Source organism: Pelophylax lessonae (assembly GCF_965119305.1).
Source record: "Pelophylax lessonae genome assembly, chromosome: 5".
Classification (NCBI taxonomy): domain Eukaryota; kingdom Metazoa; phylum Chordata; class Amphibia; order Anura; family Ranidae; genus Pelophylax; species Pelophylax lessonae.
In genome coordinates, this window is record NC_138772.1 from 62121415 (window position 1) to 62144184 (window position 22770).

The 22770-nt window shown below is 40.3% G+C and overlaps 1 protein-coding gene across 1 annotated transcript in view; it reads left to right on the top strand.

Annotated features, from left to right (window-relative positions):
* ITGA8 (integrin subunit alpha 8) overlaps positions 1–15866 on the top strand; it is a 278907-nt gene extending 263041 nt beyond the window's left edge. Inside the window, exons 29-30 of the mRNA XM_082258730.1 lie at positions 9390–9512; positions 15066–15866. Of these exons, the coding sequence (XP_082114856.1) occupies positions 9390–9512; positions 15066–15152 (210 nt within the window). The 3' untranslated portion in view covers positions 15153–15866. The remainder of the gene's footprint in view (positions 1–9389; positions 9513–15065) is intronic.
* The last annotated feature ends 6904 nt before the right edge of the window (positions 15867–22770 follow it).

Consider the following 22770-nt stretch of genomic DNA (forward strand, 5'->3'; position numbering starts at 1 on the left):
CAGAGATCATTACTTAGGCTTCAAAATCATGTGTTCTTGCTACTGCCTACCCTCTGTCTGTGGTGTCTCTGCCTACTTGCAGAATATGGTCTTGCCTGGTTGCTTGTTTGTCAGCTGTTACTGCTGTGACAAACCTCAGAAGTGTCACACAGTGTTGCTAAAGTGAGGTCTCCATGGACTTTGTGCCCAGGGGGCAAGCCCCATGCCTGGAAACATAGGATACACAGGGGACATTGGAGCTACTGGCTGTGGTACCCAAACCATTTTACCAGGGTGCCATAGCCTTGGGATGATATAGCACTAGGTGGAACCAAGGGTATATCTCTGCATTGTCCCTCATTTTGAGGGATTGTTCTACTTTTGGACCCATATCTCTCTTTCCCTCTTTTTTTCTTTGCTGTCCTTCTTTCTTTTCTAGTGTATAGACCTTATTAAAAGAACTCTTGAAAAAGTGTTATATTTCACTAAATGTTTTTAATTAACTTCTAAATGATTATGTTTTAATTTTGGAAAGCCAGTATAAATTAAAAGTTGTGTTAAAAAAATCTCACGAGGGTTCAACCAATCATTTGTTTAATATTATATTTCTACTTGGTCTGCATATTATGGGATGCAGCAGAGGTGTGTTCTTTTCCTTCCTATTTTGTGTCCCTAAAGCTAGCCACAGGTTGCAGAAAATCAAATCACTTGATTCCCCCATCAACACAGTCCGTGATAATGGGGGAATCCCTTCTATGGAGCTATTGTGTTCTCCCGAAGAGGGGGAGCCGTCCCCACTGGGAGAACACAGTGATTACTGCTAGCGGCTGTAATAGCCACTAGCAATAATCTGATGTAAAATCTGATAGTATTTGGGACATAGGTTGGGAGTTATCAAGAGTATTTCAGTGTTAGCATCTGAGAAGGCTGGTAAATGCCACCTCAGAACTTCACTATGCCTCGTGCAATTGTTCAACACTCCATGTGCTTTAAAATGAAGCAAATCTGTTAAACTGGTGAACAGTTCACGTGGGACATTTACTTAGACTGTAAAACCACTGTGCATTTTATGTTTTATACCACCATTATGTTTCTACTCATAAACTGCGCTGTTTCAAGCTCTGTTAAAAACGTCCCTGCTGGACGAGTGAGCAAAGACTTGTAGACTTGTAATAACAGCTATAATGATTTAGGATGAAGTTGTTGGAAATAATTGTTAGAAAAACAGAAAGACAGGGCTCTTGGCAATTAATATTCATGACATCTGTTTACAGTATTCAACATAGTAAAGCGGTTCTTGGACCTTTGGAGTAGAAGTTTACAATGGAATGGAAAAAATAGGAGCCGGTTCTGGGATATGTGACATTTGGCATGTGCCGTATTTAAACTCTAAAACAAATATTTTCAGAATCTTGTATATAATAGCAAGCTTTTTTGTAGCCTCAAGCTGTTTACCGCTGAATTTTCTAGCCTCCGTTCAGGGCGCACAATGAGGACTTTTATAAGCAAAGGCTGAATTTACTTAGGTGTCCAGGTGTATAATTGAATGGGCTCATCATCCTATTTGTTTTTATATATAATTACCATTTCAGCTTTAAAATATTGTAGAAGTAAATTGTCTTTTAAACTCATGACTGGAAACAAGCAAGTAAAGATCCGGAATTTATTAAAACTGCTCTGAAGCTCCCCTATAATAGCGTTTTTTTTTTTTTTGTTTTTTGTATTTTTGTTTTTTTTATAGTTTTTTACATTTATTTGACAACTATTCAGCTTTCCTCTTTTACAGTACAAAAGTACTGTACAGTGGCAAGTGATTAGCACATCCACCTAGCAACACTAGGACCGTCAGTTCAAATCCCAACCATGGCACTGCCTGTCTAGAGTTTGCATATTCTCCCTGTGCCTGTACTGGTTTCCTCCCAAACTCCAAAGACATGCTGGTAGATTAATTGGCTCCTGTCTAAGTTGGCCCTAGAATGTGTGTGTATGAATGTGAGTTAGAGACCTTAGATTGTAAGCTCCTTGAGGGCAGGGACTGATAATGTACAATATATACAAAAAGAGCTGTGTAAACTGACAGTGCTATACAGGTACCTATAATAAATAAATATGTCTAGTATAACTGGGAGTCATTCCACCATAAAATGGCTAAACATAACCTCAAACCCTACATCTCACAATGCTATTGAAGTAGTTGTTAAACTACTATTGTATAAGCATGCCATCCCCTCTGTTATATAAATCTATGTGTGCCTGTTCTGTATAAAAAAAATGCATATTATACCTTATATCAGAGCGTCTCTCGGCACTCATGTGACTCCTCAGCTCTCTTCTCTGCCCAGCTGACAGCTATAGTGGGCGGGCCCGAGCACTGCTGCTGACGTCAGTCGGGGGGAGAGAGGAGAGAGAGCAGAGAAGTCATGTGAGCGCTGGGAGACGTTCTGATATACGGTATAATCTGCATCTTTTTTATACAGCACAGGCACACATAGCATTACATAACAGAGGGATAGCATGCATATACTATAGATATAAGAGCAGCAGGAGGGGAGGATTGTGGATGGAGCTGACAGGCAGGGAGGGGAGGGGAGGGGGGAGGAGGACACAGGAGAACAGAGAGGAGAGCTGCGGTTGAAAGTGGCACGTAAACTGACCACTGTGTCAGGGCTCAGCAGCCATGATAAACCAGAGTCAGTTTACAGGGGGGGGGGGGTTATAGCCAGGCAGGATCAGCCAGGTATTTCAGGTGATACGCGGGGCCAAATACACAGCACAAGCACTGTGCTGTATAACATGCTTTAAGGGGGCAGAATCCATTTTTTTCTAATTTTTTTTTTTTGGGGGGGGGGGGTAACAAACACTTTAAAGTGTTTGTTCACCTTTACAGAAAAAATGTAAAGGTGAACTAACACTGGACAACCACCCCACTCCCCTGGTCCCCACTGTACTTAATAATGAAGATAACCAGCCGGCTAACGAAAACATCCAAGTGCACATTTTATTTGCTACAGCAGGGTGATTACAGGATAAAACAGCGTTCGCGTTTTGGCCAAGTGGCCTTGGTTGAAAACTGCTTTGCATGAGTGATTGGAAGACACTCCTGAGCACAGCCTGAGCACCTATTTCTCAATTCCTTACTAGCATTTATTGGAACTCCAGTCTGAGTTCTTCCTTTTATTACACGTGGATTGTCCCCACTATTCTTACCTCAGGGGTTGCCAACCCCCTCACTGCTGTACTTTCCTCAGGGGTTCCCAAGCTGTCAGCACCCCCACAGCTGCTCCAGTGGTCTGGGCATTTGAAATTCCCGCTCTTCTCCCTCTTCACCATGCAGCACTCCTCAGACAGATCAGATTGATTCTGATTGGCCAGCACCCTCACTGTAAATCAATCTGGTCCATCGTGGAAGTGCTGCATGGAGAAGAGGGAGAAGAGTGGGCATTTTAAATCCCTGGACTGCTGTATCGGCTGTGGGGGTGCTAAAAGCTTGGCAAACCCTGGAGGTATGTACAGTGGTGGGGAGATTGTCTGATGTTCACCTTTTCATTTTTTCTGTAAAGTTAAACTAACCCTTTAAATGTACATATCTATATACCTCCCACATATTACAATACAACAATTATACAATTCTTCCTCTGTTTCTGTAATGGGCCTCTTGGTTTCGGATCAAATTGACTCGTGTGTGTGTATGCATGATCGTTGTAGATACATTTGATTGTAAGTTAACTAAGAACAGAACTGATGTAAACAGTTCTATGTACTTTCTAAAGCACTGTGCAATAAAGCAGCTCTATATAAATGTTTCAAATAAATAAAATAGACCTATATAAAAGATTGAAGTGGTAGACTACATTACATAGACATGTCCTAAAAAACACTCTTGAGCTTTGCGGGTCTTGCATTTTTATATTCAAGATCCCAAAGATCAGGAGAGGCTTATGGGGGTCATTATTGAGAAAGAAGAATATTGAAGTTCCTTGAAAAGTCCAGGAAGTCAGCTAAGCAGTAGGGCCAGTGTTAGGCCCACCTTCATTGGTAAAAACTTAGGCTACTTAAAAGGGTAGACACATGGTATATCATATATATATCTTTAATGTGCGCAGAACATATTCATACCAAAAGCAGTCCGAAAAACTTTATTCAAGATACGATCACTCCAAAAAATAGTGCAATGTTTGGGAGCCGCACAGGACCCCTTCGTCAGGCATGTCCCATGCCCGACGAAGGGGTCCTGTGTGGCTTCGAAACATTGCACTATTTTTTGATGTGATCGTATCTTGAATAAAGTTTTTTGGACTGCTTTTGCAAGATCCTTGGTGTGCTGGTGAATATGTATTTACTTGTAACTAATCCAGTTGCCAACTGGTGATCGCTTCAGCACCCAGTACACACGAGCCTACAAACCAGGAAGGTGTGCGATAGGAATATGAACTACACTATACATATTCATACCAAAACTCTTCTGGTGTTGTGGCACCCTGTCTTTTGGAAGGTGCACACATGTATTTAGAGGGGCTTATTTCATACTATGATCATTAATCCTGCTAATGATATAAAAGAACATATTGTTTGCCCTGTATGAGCAGGAGTGTTAGTAACTCTATTTCCCTATACTTCTGCTACTAATTTTCACCTTTACTACTTTCTATTTAATTACCTTAATTGTCTGCATTTTTCTGTTCCCCCAAGTCCAGATATTTACAAGGCCTTGGAAGCAACACACTTAGACCCAAACCCCGGGTGTCATAAAAGCATTGCTTGTTTATTTCCGGATATCATACAGTACTATATGGTATACAAAACAGGATATGACACGAGACTCTCCGCCCATGATTTACTACCATACAAGGACAGGCTCCCTTTTTTTCCTAGGGTGTGTTCAGTGACCAGAAGAGCATATTCTCCAATTTATATATATGTCATCTTTAGTTATACAAAATACACTTTTTCAATTAAGTAAATGTTCTGAGCTGCAATCTTGTGGTCACAGCTAAGCTTACAGTAATTTCCTCATTTTCTATGTAAGTACAAACTATGTAAGTCAAACAAAGATAATATTCAATCATAAAGAATTTCTCCAGACTGAGTTTCACAAATCATTGTATTTAATCCAAGGGGTATTTACAAGATAGATTCCTTCAAGGAGGGTTCATAGCTCAAAATTTATGACCAGCCCATTGTCAGGGGAAGTCAGGACTTCCTTCCACGGAGGAAGGGCCGAGACCTGCTAGTGTCCAGGGAAAGGTGAACTATTTTCCTCTGGCTGCTTTCTCTTTTAACATTCCCTTTTTATGGCACACTAGATGTTTTCTTGCAGCTCACGTAGAGAGACCAAGAAGTTAATGCTATATTGCTTGAGCGATCTACCTGCCACCTGGCCATGCACATGACATTACCATATGGTGAACAATCAGTTTTGAGCAGCTGACACTCATATATCAGTGCTGTCAGTTGCTTCTGCTAGAGAAAAGAACCTGTTTAATCATCATGAATATAATTAAGAGATGGAGAAACACAAGCATATCACATTCTCAAAGCAGTTTAACTTAAAACATGACATAACAGCAAAATGTTAAAAAAAAAATGATGTTTTGCGTGTGGTCACCCCACTCTACAAACTCACTATGTTACAGTGGGGGCAGATCAGAAAGTGGTGAAATTAGGATATCATCTGTTTTGTTGTTTGTAAGCTCCTCTGTCACTTATCATTAAAGGATGACTAGTCTTGGCCCTGAAGGCAAAGGGGCATTTGTGTCCAGAGCCAATATTAATAGGATATGTTGGGCAGGTGGCCCTGAATGGAAATACTTCATCCCTTATACATCAGTCAGAATATCACCTTTAGAAATAACCACCTTTTACCATGTCCAAAAATCACCTTTAGAAATAATCACCTTTTACCATGTCCAACCAATCAATGGAGCACTATGTCACACTTTGCAAGATATACTTTCTTAAATCATAGAAATCTTTCCCAACCATGAAAGGCCCTGTTGGTTGTGTTTCCCCGCCAGGCAAAAGGTTCCCATTTTATTATGATGAATTTAATACTTGTGTCTAATCTTTGATGGTCCATTAAGTCTGTTCTATATATATATATATATATATATATATATATATATATATATATATATATATATATATATATACTGTGTGTGTGTGTGCGTGTGTATGTATATATATATATATATATATATATATATATATATATATAGATATATATATATATACATATTGTGTGTGTATATACTGTGTATGTATATATATATATATATATATAGAGAGAGATATATAATGTGTGTGTGTGTATATATATATATATATATATAATGTGTGTGTGTGTATATATATATATATATATATATATATATATATGTACTGTGTATGTATGTATGTATGCGTGCGTACATTCTTAGATTGTAAGCTCTAACGATTCCTCTTGTATTGTAACTGTAGTGTCTGCCCTAACATTGTAAACGCTGCGCAAACTGTTGGCGCTATATAAATTCTGTATAATAATAGTAATAATATATGTATATATATTGTGTGTGTGTATATATATATATATATATATATATAGAACTTTCCTCCTGGTAGTTTGAGGTCATGTCTCCATGTTCTTGATCTTGGCTTCATATTGAAAATACTGCATTTTTGAACATTATTCACACCTTTGATGTGCAGTATTTAAAGGTTGTAATCATGTCTCCCCTTTCCGTTCTTTCCTCCTAACTGTACATATTAAGTTCCTGCAATCTCTCCTAATATGTTTTATCCCTCAGACCTTTTGCCAGTTGTGTTACCTGTCTCTGGACTCGTTCTATCCTATCAATATCTTTATGTAAATAAGATCTTCTGAACTAGACACAGTATTCTAAATGAGGTCTCACTAAAGATCTATATAGAGGAATCATGACCTCCTTCCTCCTGCTGGTGATCTCTTTATTGATGCATCCTAGAATTCTACTCACTTTTTGCACACAATGGTTATACTGTTTGCTCATTTTGTAATCATCTGAGATAAGTACCCCCAAATCTTTTCCTCTGTAGTTCTGCCTAACATCCCCCCCCCCCCCCCCAATATTGTACTTTATCAAGGGACTGATTTCTCTAGGTGCATATTTTACATTTAGAAGCACTTAACTGAAGTTTCCACTGCTTTCAATTATCCAGCAATGCCGAATCATGTGCCATGTTATAGACACCTTCAGGAATAGCAACCCTATTACACACCTTTGTGGCATCAGCAAAAATACATACCTTACCCACTAAATCTTTAGTTATCTCTCTTACATACAGATGAAAAAGAACTGGTACAGAGACTAGTGGTACACCACTAGTGACTGGTCTCTGTTCCGAATGAACCCCATTTACAACCACTCTCTGGTACAGTGGGGGAAATAATTATTTGATCTCCTGCAGATTTTGTAAGTTTGCTCTCTTACAAAGAAACAAAGGGTCTATAATGTTTTTTCATAGGTGTATTTTAAATGATAGAGACAGAATATCAACCACAAATCCAGAAAAACACATGATACTAATGTTATAAATTAAGTTGCATCTCCGTGATTAAAATAGATATTTGATCCCCAAACAAAACATGACTAAGTACTTGGTGGAGAAACCCTTGCTGGCAAGCACAGAGGTAAGACATTTCTTGTAGTTAGAAACCAGGTTTGCACAAATCTCAAGAGGGATTTTGGTCCACTCTTCTTCACAGATCTTCTATAAATCCTTAAGGTTTCTTGGCTGTCATTTTGCAACTCAAAGATTCAGCTCTATCCATAAATTCTCTATAGGTATAAGGTCTGGAGACTGGCTAGGCCACTCCATGACTTTAGTGTGCTTCATCTCCTCTGTTGCCTTGGCAGTATGTTTTGGGTCATTGTCATGCTGAAAGACCTATCCATGACTCATCTTCAGTGTTCTGGTAGGGAAGAAGGTTCTCATCCAAGATTTTACAATACATGGCCCATCCTTTGGCCCCTCAATGTGGCAAAGTCGGCCTGTACCTTTAACAGAGAAACAGCCTCAAAGTATAATGTTTCCACCTACATGCTTGACTGTAGGGATGGTGTTCTTAGGGTCATAGTCAGCATTTTTCTTCCTCCAAATTCAGCAAGTCCCCCTCTTCAAGAAGGCTCATGTACAGTCCTGCCAGTGAACATTTAAATGATTCAGAGAAGGACTAGGGAAAGTGCTGTGGTCAGATGAGACCAAAATTAAGCTCTTTGGCATTACCTCGACTCGCCATGTTTGGAGGAAAAAAAATGCTAACTATGACCCTAAAAACTCCATCCTTACAGTCAAGCACGGAGGTGGAAACAGGATGCTTTGGGGCTGTTTCTCTGCTAAAGGTACAGGCCAACTTTGCCACATTGGGGAGTGATGAACGGGGCCATGTATTGTAAAATCTTGGATGAGAACCTTCTTCCCTCTGCCAGAACATTCCGCCAAGGCAACAAAGAAGTGGCTCAAGAAGCACAATAAATTCACAGCGTGGCCTAGCCAGTCTCCAGACCTTAATCCTATAGAAAATTTATGGAGGGAGCTGAAACTTCGAGTTGCCATGCGACAGCCAAGAAACCTTAAGGATTTAGAGAAGATCTATAAAAGAAGAGTGGCCCAAAATCCCTTCTGAGATGTGTGCAAACCTGGTAACCAACTACAAGAAACGTCTTACCTCTGTGCTTGCCAACAAGGGTTTCTCCACCAAGTACTAAGTCATGTTTTTCTTGGGGATCAAATAATTATTTTCCCCATTGTATCTATCCTTTAGCCAACTGCATATTCACCGAACCACCCAAGTCCAAGCTTGTACAAATTATTAGTGAGTGATCTATGTGGATCATATTCACTATGGCATTTCGCTTCAAGGTGTAAACATTTATACTATCTGTATACATTCCTAGTGTTTAAAAACAATGAACCATCTATATTCTATATTGCCAATAAGCCAAGCCAAGCAAGCATCATCTTAACTTTATTGGCATCGTTTCAGAGCTCTGACAGCTCAACTCATTGTGGTAATGTAAATTTATTTTTCATTGAAGTGCACTAAAATGTATGTTTAACCTTTCAGCCATCAGATATAAAAGATTTATGATTTCCTAGAGAGCTGTGCATTGGTTTAAATATTCTTGTTCTCTAAGCATTAGGGAAGTTTATATCCATTCATCAGGATACAAAAATACGTATGCATGTTTGGGGTTTTTGAGGGTCTTCCAAAATCTTGTATAAATTACAGATATATGCAGAGAAAGTACTTTAAGAATCATGTTTGTAGAGGTTTTTACAAACTCCCCCATTGTTTCTGTTTAAGTTAAGTGTAGGAAAGTGGAAACAGACTGTCTGTGAGATATGAAAGATAAATGGACAATGACATTTTACTTTTCTTTTGTTTCATTTAGATAAAGACATCAGTGATTTGGGCCACTCCAAATGTCTCATTCGCCATACCTCTGTGGGTTATCATACTTGCCATATTGCTGGGATTACTGGTTCTAGCGATACTTACACTTGTAATGTGGAAGGTAAGAATGCTGTTATATAACTATGATAAACAATTGTAGGCTCTGATTTAATTTTGTAGCAAAAAACTGAGGTTTCTTTTTCATGGTCACATATCAATATCAGATCTGCCTTGAAAAGTGTCTGTCAAGAAATAATTCCAGTTCTTTGCAAGGTCACATGACTAGATAAAAGAGTACCGGCGCACACCCAACTCCAGCATTTCCAAACAACTTTATTGATCTTTATTGGTTAGGTTACGGCTCTGCTTGGACTTGCCCATTCTGATGCATTTTGTCCAATACCTGAGCTTAAAATACAACTAAAAGCTCCTACATGACAGACTAAACTATGTGATGCACAAGCCTCATGAAGTAAACCAAAAAAAATCCTTATTTTTTTTTCTCTGAGCCAAATCCTCCTTCATTTGTGTCTCAAACACTCCCCCTTTCAGACACTGCAGCTCAGTGGAAGGGTCTCCGCAACAGAGGCAGTGCTGCCATTCCAAAAAGCTGTGGGTGGGACTAGGTATAGCCAGCTGATGATTGAAAACCCACAGACTTGTTGTTGGGATCCATTTTGGTAATTGATAAAAAGGTTAAGTATTGTTATTTATCCAGGTCATGGTACGCCTAGCAATAGTTATCACTTTAACAACTTACCGACTGCCATAACCCCAGTATTTTTTTTCAACAGCGGGCGATTGGCTTTCAGATAAGGGTGGTCCCATTGGCGGATTCGCCATGGGATCACCCTTACGGTGTGGCAGAAGAGGTGCCCCCCCTCCCCCCCGCGTCCCGGTCATTTTCCCGCCGGCAACGGGGAAAACTATCCGATCCCGGATCCTCAGAGACAGGAAGTCGAGTGAGGGCAAGATGGCCCTCACTCAACTCTATAGTCTTGGAGTACCGGAGCGACGTCAAACGTCGTTGCCTAGCAACCGGTTTAAAGGGGCGATTTTTGTTAAATGTTTTTTTTATTTATTTATTTTTTTATTTATTTATTTCTTTTTGACCCCATATCTCACAATAAAGAGGACCTGTCATGTCTATTTCTATAACAAGGGATGTTTACATTCCTTGTAAAAGGAATAAAAATAATATGAATACCATTGAAATTAATTATAAATATCTATCGAGACGGTACATTACGCTGGTAAAAGCATATAAATGTCAGTCAGAGAGATCGAACTTGAGCTGGAGAGGTTGTGGGGCGGAGGGTACAATGTTTCATATTTGGTGGGAATGCCCTAAGATCCAGAAATATTGGCTGAGGGTACAGGAATTAATATTTTGGATGACCCATGGACATGTCTGTTCCATAGAACACATAGATCCTTAAGGCTATATAGTAATAGGATCGTCCCAAACCTGTTGAATGCAGCAAAAGGGGCAATCCCAAAAAAATGGTTAGAGACAGAAGACCCTACCTTGAGAGAATGGTCTAGTAGAATTTAATATATATACAATATGGAATACTTGAGTAGTAGAGATGACAAACATGTAGATAGTTTTTCAAGCAAATAGAAAAAAAGGACAGAGTTAAAAAAGACTAACAACTGCATAGAAATATGGAAGGATCAGGGGGATAACTAAAGACCGGGGATTATTGGGGTTGGTAAAAGTTAAATGAGACGTAGGAGAAGGAGCGCAACATAGGAATAGAATGATAAAAAGAAAAGGGGAGGGTGGGCATATGGGTAAAGGGATAAAGGGGAATTAAGTTGTTTATGAAGTATGTGAAAAACTTTTTATACTTGCTTGTAAACACTGAAGTAAAAACGACGACTTCAAAGTTCCCTTTTCCTGAAACTAAGGGGCCAAGCCCCACTCCTGAGAAACAACCCCACACAATCCACCCTCCTCTAAATGATTTGGATCAGTCCACAAAGCAAGGTGCATAAAGACATGGATGAGCACGTTTGGTGTAGAGGAACTTGACTGGCCTGCACAGAGTCCTGATCTCAACCCGATAGAACACCTTTGGGATGAATTAGAGCGGAGACTTCAAGCCAGGCCTTCTCGTCCAAGCTCAGGGCCCAACCTCACAAATGCGCTTCTTGAAGAATGGTTAAACATTCCCATAGACACACATCTAACCTTGTGGACCACCTTCCTAGAAGAGTTGGAGCTTTTATAGCTGCAAAGGGTGTGCCAGCTCAATATTGAACCCTAACACTAAGACTGGGATGCCATTAAATTTCCTGTGCATGTAAAGGCAGGCGTCCCAATACTTTTGGTAATATAGTGTGAGTACATATATATATATATATATATATATATATATATATATATATATATATATATATATATATATATATATATATATATATATTTATATTATATATATTTATATATTATATATATATATATATAATTATATATATATATAATTTTTTTGCAATTTTTATTTTTTTATTTTTTTGGATCTTTTTGTCACAGTGGAATTGCAATTTACAGTCTGTCACGGTATTATTGCTGTCTGTGTCTCCAGTAGGTACAGTAGATTCACCCATATTACCTGTACTGTCTGACACCCTTCACCTGGACAAGAAAGTATATTGAACTGGTGGCACAGTAAAAGCGCCCTACATACATTTTTCCCCTTTAGTAAGATTTATTCCTACTTCCTGTTCTGTGTGATACCTAAAATGGACAGGAAGTGATGGGAAATCTCTCCAACAGGATCATGGGCAGCATGTTTTTCTATAAACAGTTCATGTGATTGTTTGGCATAGCTACAAGGTCTATTTCTCCAATATTGTGACCTTGTTTATATAGGATCACAACAAACTAACTTTACCACTGGTTGAGTTTCAGTATCATTTATGTCTGCGTTTCTCCATATTAGGGGGAGGGGGGGGGGGTAAAAAAAAGGCTGTCTTTCTCCAACACAGTAACTTTATTGCTGATTGAGTTTCCTTTATGTCTCCTTTTGCCAAAATAAAGTTTGAAATTCTTCAGGCGCTACAACCGTATAGCAGCAATCGTGCCTCATTGCACTTTGTAATAAAATACATTGTTTTGACTTTAAATTATAACGCTATACAAGCGCAGGGGGATTAAGGAAAACATATTTCCCAAGGAATGTTCCTTTCATATAATGAATTTGGAAGATTATAGGAACATAACATCACAGAAAAATATACTGCCAAAACTCAGGAGTAAAAACCTGCTACATCCATCACAAATGAAGAGAAAACAAAAGTCCCCCCTTTCATTTTAAGCATTGCATTACCAGGTACACACATAGAAAGAATGTGCCACTATTTTCTTGTCTTTTATATTGTTTTAATTTAAATATATCACTTTTAGCCTTTTTCTTTGAAGACCAGTTTGTTTTCTTCTGATTATTAAAGGATCAATTTTTTTTTTTTTTTTTTTTCTACATGAGTTTTAATCACTTAATTTCTTACACCTGTACACCTTCTATTGACCTAAACAATTTTTACTTTTCTGCTGTGGGACTTTTTATAAAGCAATAACTTTGTCATTACTTAAGACCACAACAAAGGAGAACAGACTTTTTTTTTTTTTTTAGTACAATAATTCTTATTGATTTTTAAAAAGCAAAGTATTAAAAATAAAATAATACAGTGGAAATAAAATGCATAAAATTACAAATTACATAAGATGGCATTTGTTTATATCAGACAAGAAAAACTAAAAAAACTTATGATAGACAAATATTATAGTGAAACATAATATAGTTGACAAAAAATAGTGTTATTGTAGAAAAACGGATACGTTTAACTCTATAGTTTTTTCCTTTATAAAATTATGCTAAATGTATAATTCTGTTACAAAGCATTGCAAGGTTATTTACAAATAAAACATTTTTCACATGTATTTATTTTAATGAGGCACTAATAAAATAATGTCCAAAACAAAAAAAAAAAAAAAAAATGAAAGATAAGTTGAAATATTAATAGTTAGAAACACAGAGATAAAAGAAAACTGCAGGAAAATGATAGCTAATGGGAAAAGGGGAAGAATTATTTTATTAGTAAAGCAGCAGCTTGGTAGGACATGGGGTACCACATATGCCTTGTGTACTTTGACTATGTTTTTTTGGATGCATTGCATGCTCAATATCCACAAATGGTTAAAATAGTCATGCCCCTTTCCAGCAATATGTCAATGAAGGTGTATCTAAAAACTGTTAAAACTCTAAAACGGAAGCAATTTTGTTGGCTAAACTGACCCCCTATGAATGGCTCTGGAGGCCCTGGATTGACCATTGCCTGCCACCAGGTCTTGACGACAGCCTTGTACTCACCTGATTTAACGTCCTCATTTCCGGCCCTCTTTTCCCACCTGGGACCCAGGGGGGGTTCGAGGCTCTCTCCGGGCACCTGCTATTACCTCCCCCCCACGACCCTTTCCTACTTACCCTGATTTCCTCCCACCCCCCACTCAAACACCAGTCACAATAACCGGTGTCTCCATTGGAAGATTTCCCCACTGTTCCTGTTCTGATTAACAGCTTGGTAAATGTTATGATTTCCCATCACTTTTACCCAAGATGACAGGGGTTATAATCCTTCCCCATTGTATAGAATACTAAAAAAAAAAAAAGTTTAGGCATTAGATACACTTTAAATCATGGAAAGATTAACAACTCTCTTAGCTGTGTGTTACTGCTTGTCTTCCCACTGGGGAGATTCATCCTCTCTATTTCTTCTGGCGTCTATTGTCATCAAGATTTAAGCTGGGTATATGCGTTGAATTTTAACGACTGGCTTCTGTGGAACAGAGAGGGGTACACACAGACTGAAATTCAGCCAGTTCCTATTGAACCAGTCAAATTTCGGTACGTATATACCCAACTTTATTGTGAAGGAAAATGCCGAATTTTGAGTTATCACCAGAAAAGGAATAGAGGGGAAGTTTTACAATGGTGACACTTTTGCAACAACACATAACAGAGGATTTCCCATTACATTGAAAATAATTCCTCTCACTTCCTCTTCCTGAAAGTGAGGTATAAAATTGGGAGGATCGTAGCATAAGGAGACTGAAGAAGACATTGTTTGCACAGTTGCATACCCCAAGGCATCTAAGAGATATAACTCTAGCAGTTGACTGAGGGTCTTGCTTAGGCCTCCTTTAAATTAGACATACCAGTTAGTTTCTAGGGGAGCCTCACATGGAGCTTCCTTGTAAGATGTCCAGATTGTCCTATCTGGTAACTCACACTTCAAAGAAGTAGTATCTCTACCTAGATAATCTCTTGGATTGTTATTCTCCCTACCTTGTTGGTGAAGATAAACCCAGAAACCCTGCGGAGAAATCGGATTTTGGTAGTTTACACCAATTACTTTATTTATTCAGGCATGACTAGTTCATGACCAGAAACAAAACTCCACTCACATTTCCCACCAATGGACACAAATCCATTTAATGATTTAATGCTCACTCTTATGAACAAACATTCATAGTTGTTTCCCAAACTTCTACATTGTAACCCCTATACAGTGGAATGCTTATCTTAAACCACTTCAGCCACAACAATCTGCATCTATGTTTAAAAAACGTTTCAACATTTCTTAAATCTGATCGTTTTTTTCTTTCCAGTGTGGATTTTTCGACCGGGCCAGACCACCGCAGGAAGATGTAACGGATGACACAGAAAAATTAACAAACAAGGCTTCTGAAGCATGAATTGACAATTTTTTTCAGACTGCAAAATGGAAAGTTATTTTTCTACTAAAAAGATGCCTTCTTGAATGTACCGCGTCATTCAGATGCTGAGTTGGTTCCAAGTGGTGCTGAACCAACCCCTTGAAAAGATCTCAGAAAAGGTTTCACATGAATTTTACCAGGTTCAAAGCAGTTGTGCTGGGAGGCAAAAGATGAAAAAAAAACTTTACAGACTTGAAACTGAGATCTCATGAAAACGTAACCAAAGGCAGTGCCTGAATTACTGTACCTGTGGGATTGTACAAGTCTACAACCAAATCTAAAACCACTACTGTTCTGTGAACGATACAGGATTGACTCCATGTTGGAACAGAACGCAAATGCATCACTGAGAAGGGAGTGCGGCATTGAGTGACTGCTTATATTAAAGTGTCTTAAAAAAAAAAAACTGTGGGCAATACTTTATCAGGCTAAGCACAAATCCCTGTTTCCTCTGCCATACTTTCTAGAAACTAAGTATAGATGTTTTGGTATTTTATACAGTTGTGTGAATGTTCTAAAGGTCAGGTCTTATTATAGAATACGTGCAATGAAAAATGAATGACTTTATGTGTGCTTGTTACTGATTCGCAGTGAAGGGGCCATTTTATGTAAGATTGTAGATACACCCACTAGGATCAAGGGTACAAAGTAACTCATACCTCTGAGACTTTGCTATGAACCAATATAAAATTGGGTTTTCTCTTTTGTTCATCAACGGACACAGCGCTCCATAAATCATAACTACCGGGTTATATTGCCTCCTCCAGGAGTAGGACTAAGCAGAACAAAAAACAACTGGCTCTGCCCATGGGCCATCCTCAGCTTGGGATATATCCCCCCTTTCTGCTCTAGGTAATCAGTTTTAATCTGTCTAGTCAGGAGTAAGGACCCAGGCTCCCGGCTGGGATCTCTGGTCCTAGCAATTTTTTTCTCCTTCTTTACATCTTTTTTGTTTTGGGCTGGATAATCTAGATCCAGTGGTCCCCCCCCAGCCAAGCCAGTGAGCGTGTGCAGACACAGCTATACGCTGGGTTGGCCCTGACATAGCTTCAAGGACAGAGGCTGGCCCACGAGTTAAACATCTCGCAGGGTCACATACGATCTGGCTTGGGTCTGAGTCGCAGCGGTCCCTTGGCCGACAGCTCCCCTACTTCAAGGGCGATGATGTCACAGGGCCATTTTCCTTTAATCTGGGAGATGCTAGATATGACCAAAGCCTCATAGGGATACCAAAGCTCCTCTTCTTCCTCCCTAGTTTCCTCTTCCTGTGCCCAGGACAAATGAACAGGGATGGCGTCCATGGTGATGCTGGGTCCAAATTCTTGGTGCTCCTCTGATCGCTAGAGTGAGTCCTTGGGGGTCTCTGTTATCTCTCTCTCTCTGCTTATAGGTAACCTGAGCCTTGGGGGGATCCTTTAGCGGTGCCAAAAGATCGTTTTTGTACTGCAAGTTCTTCCATTTCTTATGGAGCCTCAGGGTCGCATCTCCACCACTGACCCCCTCATGGAGGTGGCAGGTCCCTCGGAACCCCAGCTTTCCATGGTTCCACTGACAGTGGTCCTGCAGTCCTTAGTGTCCCGGGTGGAAGTGGCGTGTGGGCAGAGGCCCAGAAAGAAGCATCCCCCACCTTTCCCTGCTCAGTCTGACTCATCTGATTCTGAGCCTGATGCCGCCGTAGATGCGGCCCATCCAGGGGGGCTTAATATGACACCCCCAGATCCATCCGTTAATAAGGATGATTCCTCCATGGTCGCAGCAGCAAATTAAAAAGTGTTGGTAGACGCACTTATCACTGCAGTGCGTGAGACTTTAAAAATGGAGGATACAACTGATGTAGCCACAGACATGGCTGTGTCGTTTGGTACACATAAGTCACCTCGCACTCCAAAGGTGTTTCCTTGTGTGCCTTATTTTGACAGGTTTTCCTGTAAGGAATGGGAACAACCAGAATTACCCTTTGTGGTCCCCAAACATTTGCTGTATGTTACCCTTTTGAGGAGTCACTTTTAAAAAAGTGGACTTGTCCACCAGTGGTGGACCCTCCTGTTTCCAGGTTGAAAAAAGCTACCATGATCCCAGTAGAGGAACCCTCATTCTTAAAGGACCTGGCTGACAGGAAAGTGGAGGCTGTGGCAAGCAGCATGTTTACTATGACTGGTTCGACATTGCAGCCAGTCTTTGTCTCAGCCCTGATATCTCAGACCCTAACTGAATAGGCCAAGCTTTTGCGCCAGGGCCTGGGGGGTGAGCAGGTCCCCGCTGCTTGTGTTTATTTAGTGGACCAGTTGGTACATGGGCTGCAGTTTATTTGGAATGCAGCTTTGGATACAGTTCCTGTGCTGTCCAAACTTTCTGTTTCAGGGGTGGTGATTAGGCGCGTGCTGTGGCTTAAGAATTGGTTTGCAGACCAAGCCTCTAAGAAAGCTCTCATTGGGGCTACCCTGGATTAAATCTTTGAGGGGATCATGGGGGGGGGGAGAGTACCTTCCTGCCATAGTGTAGGAATGGGAAGGAGCCTCGTCACAGATGGGGGCCCACCTTCTCAGCACATAGAAAATTCTTTCATGCTTCTGGGACGGAGAATAAGGGAAATAGATCTTTCAAATCTTCCCCGGGAGGTTCCAAGCATCCTTAGTCTGGTAAGCCTAGAGATAGCTTCTCCGGACCCGCAAACAAGACCCCTTCAGAATGAAGGTCTGCCCTCACCCATTATTGGGGTGGGAGGACGTCTTCACTTGTTTCTGGCGTTGTGGACCTCCTTCATGAGCGTCAAGGGGATCCACAAAATTATTCTTTTGGGGGTATCCAGAAAGGAGGGCAAAGCTTGTCCTCTTCAGGTTTTTTAGGTCCCGAGTCTCTTTGTGTGGATTTAATTCCTGTAAAGGTTCAGATGATGTCCGAATTACCTAAGATCCCCCCTATCCCCATCCAGGGAATTGATTAACCTAGGTCTGATTCTAATTCTGACCAGGGTGGTCCTTCCTCTGGGCAAACTTCAGAAACCACAGGCCGTGATTCACCGGCTGCTTTCACACAGATGGTTCTCTCTCCCATTTTGCATACAGGTTCTGAGTCTGGTGGTATCCACCTTCAAGACAGTTCTGTTTGCACAGTCCTACATGCAGCTCCTTTAGCAGGTACAGCTCCATAGGAGTATTCCGAGGTTTGTGGCGAGATCACGGGTTCCTCTGGCAGACGCCGCAGGAGTCCAAGGGCCACAGTAAGGCCAGTATCATCCTCGGCTCAGGCTTCTTCTGTAATTCCTGCAAGGAATCAAGGCTGAGGATCTTCCAAACAGTCCGGTGGCCATAAACATCCCATTGGGACTTCCTCTCAGACAAGACCAGTTGTCCCAAGGGCTGATCTATCGTCCTGCTTTACAGTCGCTGGTTTTATTGGCTTAGCTATTGAAAGCCAGGTGCTGAGAGATAGGGGTCTGTCTGGATCAGTGATCCCCACTATGGTGAAGGCGAGGAAGTTGTTTTCCAGCTAGATATACCATTGTATGTGGAAAGTGACAATTTCTTGTTTGTGTCAATTGGCGCTCATCCTCGATCCTTTTCTGTTACTCAGATCTTACCCATTCTTCAACAGGGCATTGATTAGAAGTTGGCCTTGAGAACCATCAAGGACCAAGTGTCTGCCCTGGCAATCTTCTTTCAGTGACCCCTAGCCATACACTCTTTAGTTCATACCATCATTCAGGAGGTTCCACATGTGGCTCCATCTGTATGGTCTCTTTTGCCACCATGGGATTTAAATTTAGTACTTTCAGTTCTCCAAAAACCGCCATTTGAGAATATTCAAGAGATTTCCTTGCCTATGTTAAGGTGACAGAAGGTGACATTTTTGGTGGCTATTACCCCGGCCCGCAAGGTATCAGAATTGGCTGCATTATCCTGTCTCAGTCCCTATTTAGTGGTCCAGGGATAAAGTGATTTTTTGTCCCTGTCCATCATTCCTGCCCAAAGTTGCCTCTGACTTCCATTTGAATGAGGATATTGTGTTGCCTTCCTTGTGTCCCAAGCCGCCTCATCCCAAAGAATTTGCTTTGCATACCTTGGATGTCGTTCGTGCGATTCAGGTGTTTCTGGCAGCTACTGAGTCCTTTCGAAGACCAGACTCCCTTTTTGTGGTTGCGGACGGACCAAGAAAAGGGCTGGCTGCTTCTTCGGCTACCATCTCCAGATGGATCAGACAGACAGTAACTCAGGCCTATTACATTAAATGTCAGGTTACACCTTTCCCTGTTACAGCACATTCTACTAAGGCGCTGAGTGCTTCTTGGGCCTTCCGTCATCAGGCATCAATATCGCAAGTTTGCAAGGCGGCCATTTGGTCGTCGGTGCATACCTTCACAAAATTCAATAAGGTAGATACTTTGGCATCTGCGGATGCTTCTTTTGGCCGCAAAGTTTTGCAGGCTGCAGTTTTTGAGGCGCTGTTCCCTCTTGAGGGGTGTCTTTCTTTAATTTTTTTTTTCCAGACGGGGCTCCTTTGACCTGGTATAGTCTCCTGTATCCTGGTTCAGGGCTCTTATGTTTAGCCTTGGGTTATTTTCCCCACCTCTCATTTTCCTTTTGGCACTGCTTTTGGACGTCCCAGTAGTCATGATTTATGGAGGGCTGTGTCTGTCGATGAACGAAAGAGAAAACGGGATTTTTGTACTTACCGTAAAACCCATTTCTCTGAGTTCATCGATGCACACAGCACCCACTCCTCTATGGCGTTCTGATACTTCTAATACTGCTTGCTACTAAACTGATTACCTAGAGCAGAGCGGGGGATTTTATACCAAGCTGAGGACGGCCCATGGGCGTAGAGAGGTGTTTTTGTCCTGCCTAGCCCTACTCTTGGAGGAGGCAATATAACCCAGTAGTTATGATTTATGGAGCGCTGTGTCCGTCAATGAACTCAGATAAATGGATTATACGGTAATTACATAAATCCAATTTTTCTCACAGAAATGCTACAGGCACCCTGTGTATTGTATGTTTGTTGATTGTATGGTTGGTGGCTTCCAAACAAGAATGATAATGTAGATACATTGCCAACAACAGCGTCTAAAATTGTGTACTGTATATTGTCTCAAATTTGTGCCAGTGGAGCAGAACTTAGGAGCACCTCTTTATGACCTGTCAGATGTCAGAAAAGTATAATATACTGCATCTTTGCTATTCATAGGGTCAGCAAGCAAGCACACGTATCAAATTTGACAGAAGCAGTGGGTGCTACAACCCTATGCTTGACGTTCAACACATATTTGTTGCTAAACATTACAATTAGTACACCTTTAAAACCACCATTTTTGAGCTTCACATGCTTCCTTTACCAAAATGTAAATAAGAAACATAAAGAGCAAACCAATGAGACATCTCAGGCACCAGTGAAATTGCACCAAAGGTCTGGCATCTGATGTCCTTATTATGTCATATCTGCCCTACATTGCACCAAATATGCCCAAATATGCCCAATGCTGGTTACAAATCACCTTGTACTAGGGTATAAAAAAAAACTTTTCTGTGTAGTTGCTTAATTCTACTACAATTTTTGTTCTTTGAATGGGATTAAAAAACGAGATTTTCCCAAATCTGCTTTTCCAATATGGAATTCTAGCACATTAAAGTATATGATGGGTTCATCCATGCCCTGTTGATACCATTAGTGAGAGACTGCATTATCACCGGAATCTTTAATATATTTGTTATTTCATAACAAGAAAACATAAAACATCCATGCATTTTGGAGGCACAAAGATCTCCCCATCCTTCAGGACCCCAATGTTGTGTTTGTGTTGTGTTAGGAGGTCTCAAGAATGGCACAGTCACCAACATTTTTTAGGATGAACAGTGAAAGGTTCCCAGGATCAGTATAGAAGCCGCATTTACAAATTTTTCATAAATGTAAAAGTAACAGTTAAATCAGTGGTTCTCAACTCCAGTCCTCAGGACCCACTAACAGGCCAGGTTTGCAAGATAACTGAAATACATCACAGGTGATATAATTTGCTGCTCAGTGATTGCAGTATTCAAGTCTGCATCTCCCCAAGGTAATACTTAAAATCTGGCCTGTTAGTGGGTCATGAGAACAGGAGGTGAGAATCACTGAGTCGAATGGACATTGGCTACATATTGTTGTCCAGCTTGTATGGAAGAACACATCTGTCCATGGTTATACACCAAGTGAAAAGCTATTTGGCCCAATGTAGACTTCAGTTCCTTTTTTTCTGTGCAATATATAATAAATCCAAGGGCATGTTTACACTGGTATCACTGCATTGTTTCTATCTGTATGATGTGATATTGTCAAGTATGGGTGTGTGGTTTGGCTATAAATTTAAAGAAAATTGCAATACTGTTTTTACATTGTCCATATTTCCTAAACTGTACATTTTAGCCAGATAAAAAGGAATATTTTATAATGATGAATTATCTGTAGAAAAAGGAGACTTAATGTTATTTTCAGACCATGTTTATTGGAAACAACAGACTAATCAACTGAATGTATTTTCCATATTGGTCTTATCTGGCTTGTGTACCTCTGCGCTGATTTTGAAAGAGTTGTTTTTTTTTTTTTCTTTTTTCCATTTAAATTTTTTATAAGCCGATCACTTGCAAAACTAACAAAGATTACAGGAATTCTGGGAAATGCTTGACAACAAACATATTAAAAGCCTATGCAATGTGTGAAAACTTCATTTTTCATTAAAAAGCAAATAATTGTAGATGCCTCTTTTTATATTTTACTTTGTATATTTTGAAGAAATAACCCAAGAGAGTACTAATGGAAAGTAGCCCAGAGAAACCTATCCTAGTAGCAGTGGAGTCAAGTACTCATTAGTTGGGAATGAAGGATGTATACTAATTCATTGAGCTCACTGGCTCCATTATGGCTGCTCATATAAAACAGGGGTCCCCTCCAGTCGGTCCCAAGGAAGTGTTTCAAACCAATATACAAGTGGCACCAAGCCAACTCCAAAGAGTCCTAACTCCTATACCAATTATTTGGCAACATCATAAAAAATTATATTGTAAAAAAAATCATTAAAGCACTTTTGACTTGCATCCCTAGCAAATTGGTTATTACATCCCTAGAAAATTGGTTTTAGTAAAGTAGCCTAGAACAACCAAAGTGTCTTCATCAGTTGCAAACCCCCCGTGCCCAACTTGTGGCCTAATGGCCCAAAAGGCCTGAAGAAGAAGCATTATTTTGCCACAAGATCACTGATCTCTAGTATCATATAGCATGTACCTTTCTCCACCATCTCCTGCCTCATAACCTTAGTCTCTGAAAATATCTTGCAGTGTTTGCAGTCTCTGACAATCTTCTGTTGTATTACATAACTAGAAAGCGTACAATTTCTGGGGAAATTGTGTGAAGTGTTCTTGCCACCACCGGTAGTCTCCAGCTGGAGTGGGTGGAGTAACTAAGTGGGTGTACTGTGTGTGTGGTGTGTGTTGTGTGTGTGTGTGTGTAAGTGGTGCGTGTGTGTAAGTGTTGTGTGTGTTTGTGGTGTGTTTGTTTAAGTGTGTGGTGTGTGTGTAAGTGTGGTGTGTGTGTGTGTGGGGGAGGGGGGTGTGTGTGTTGTGTGCGTGTT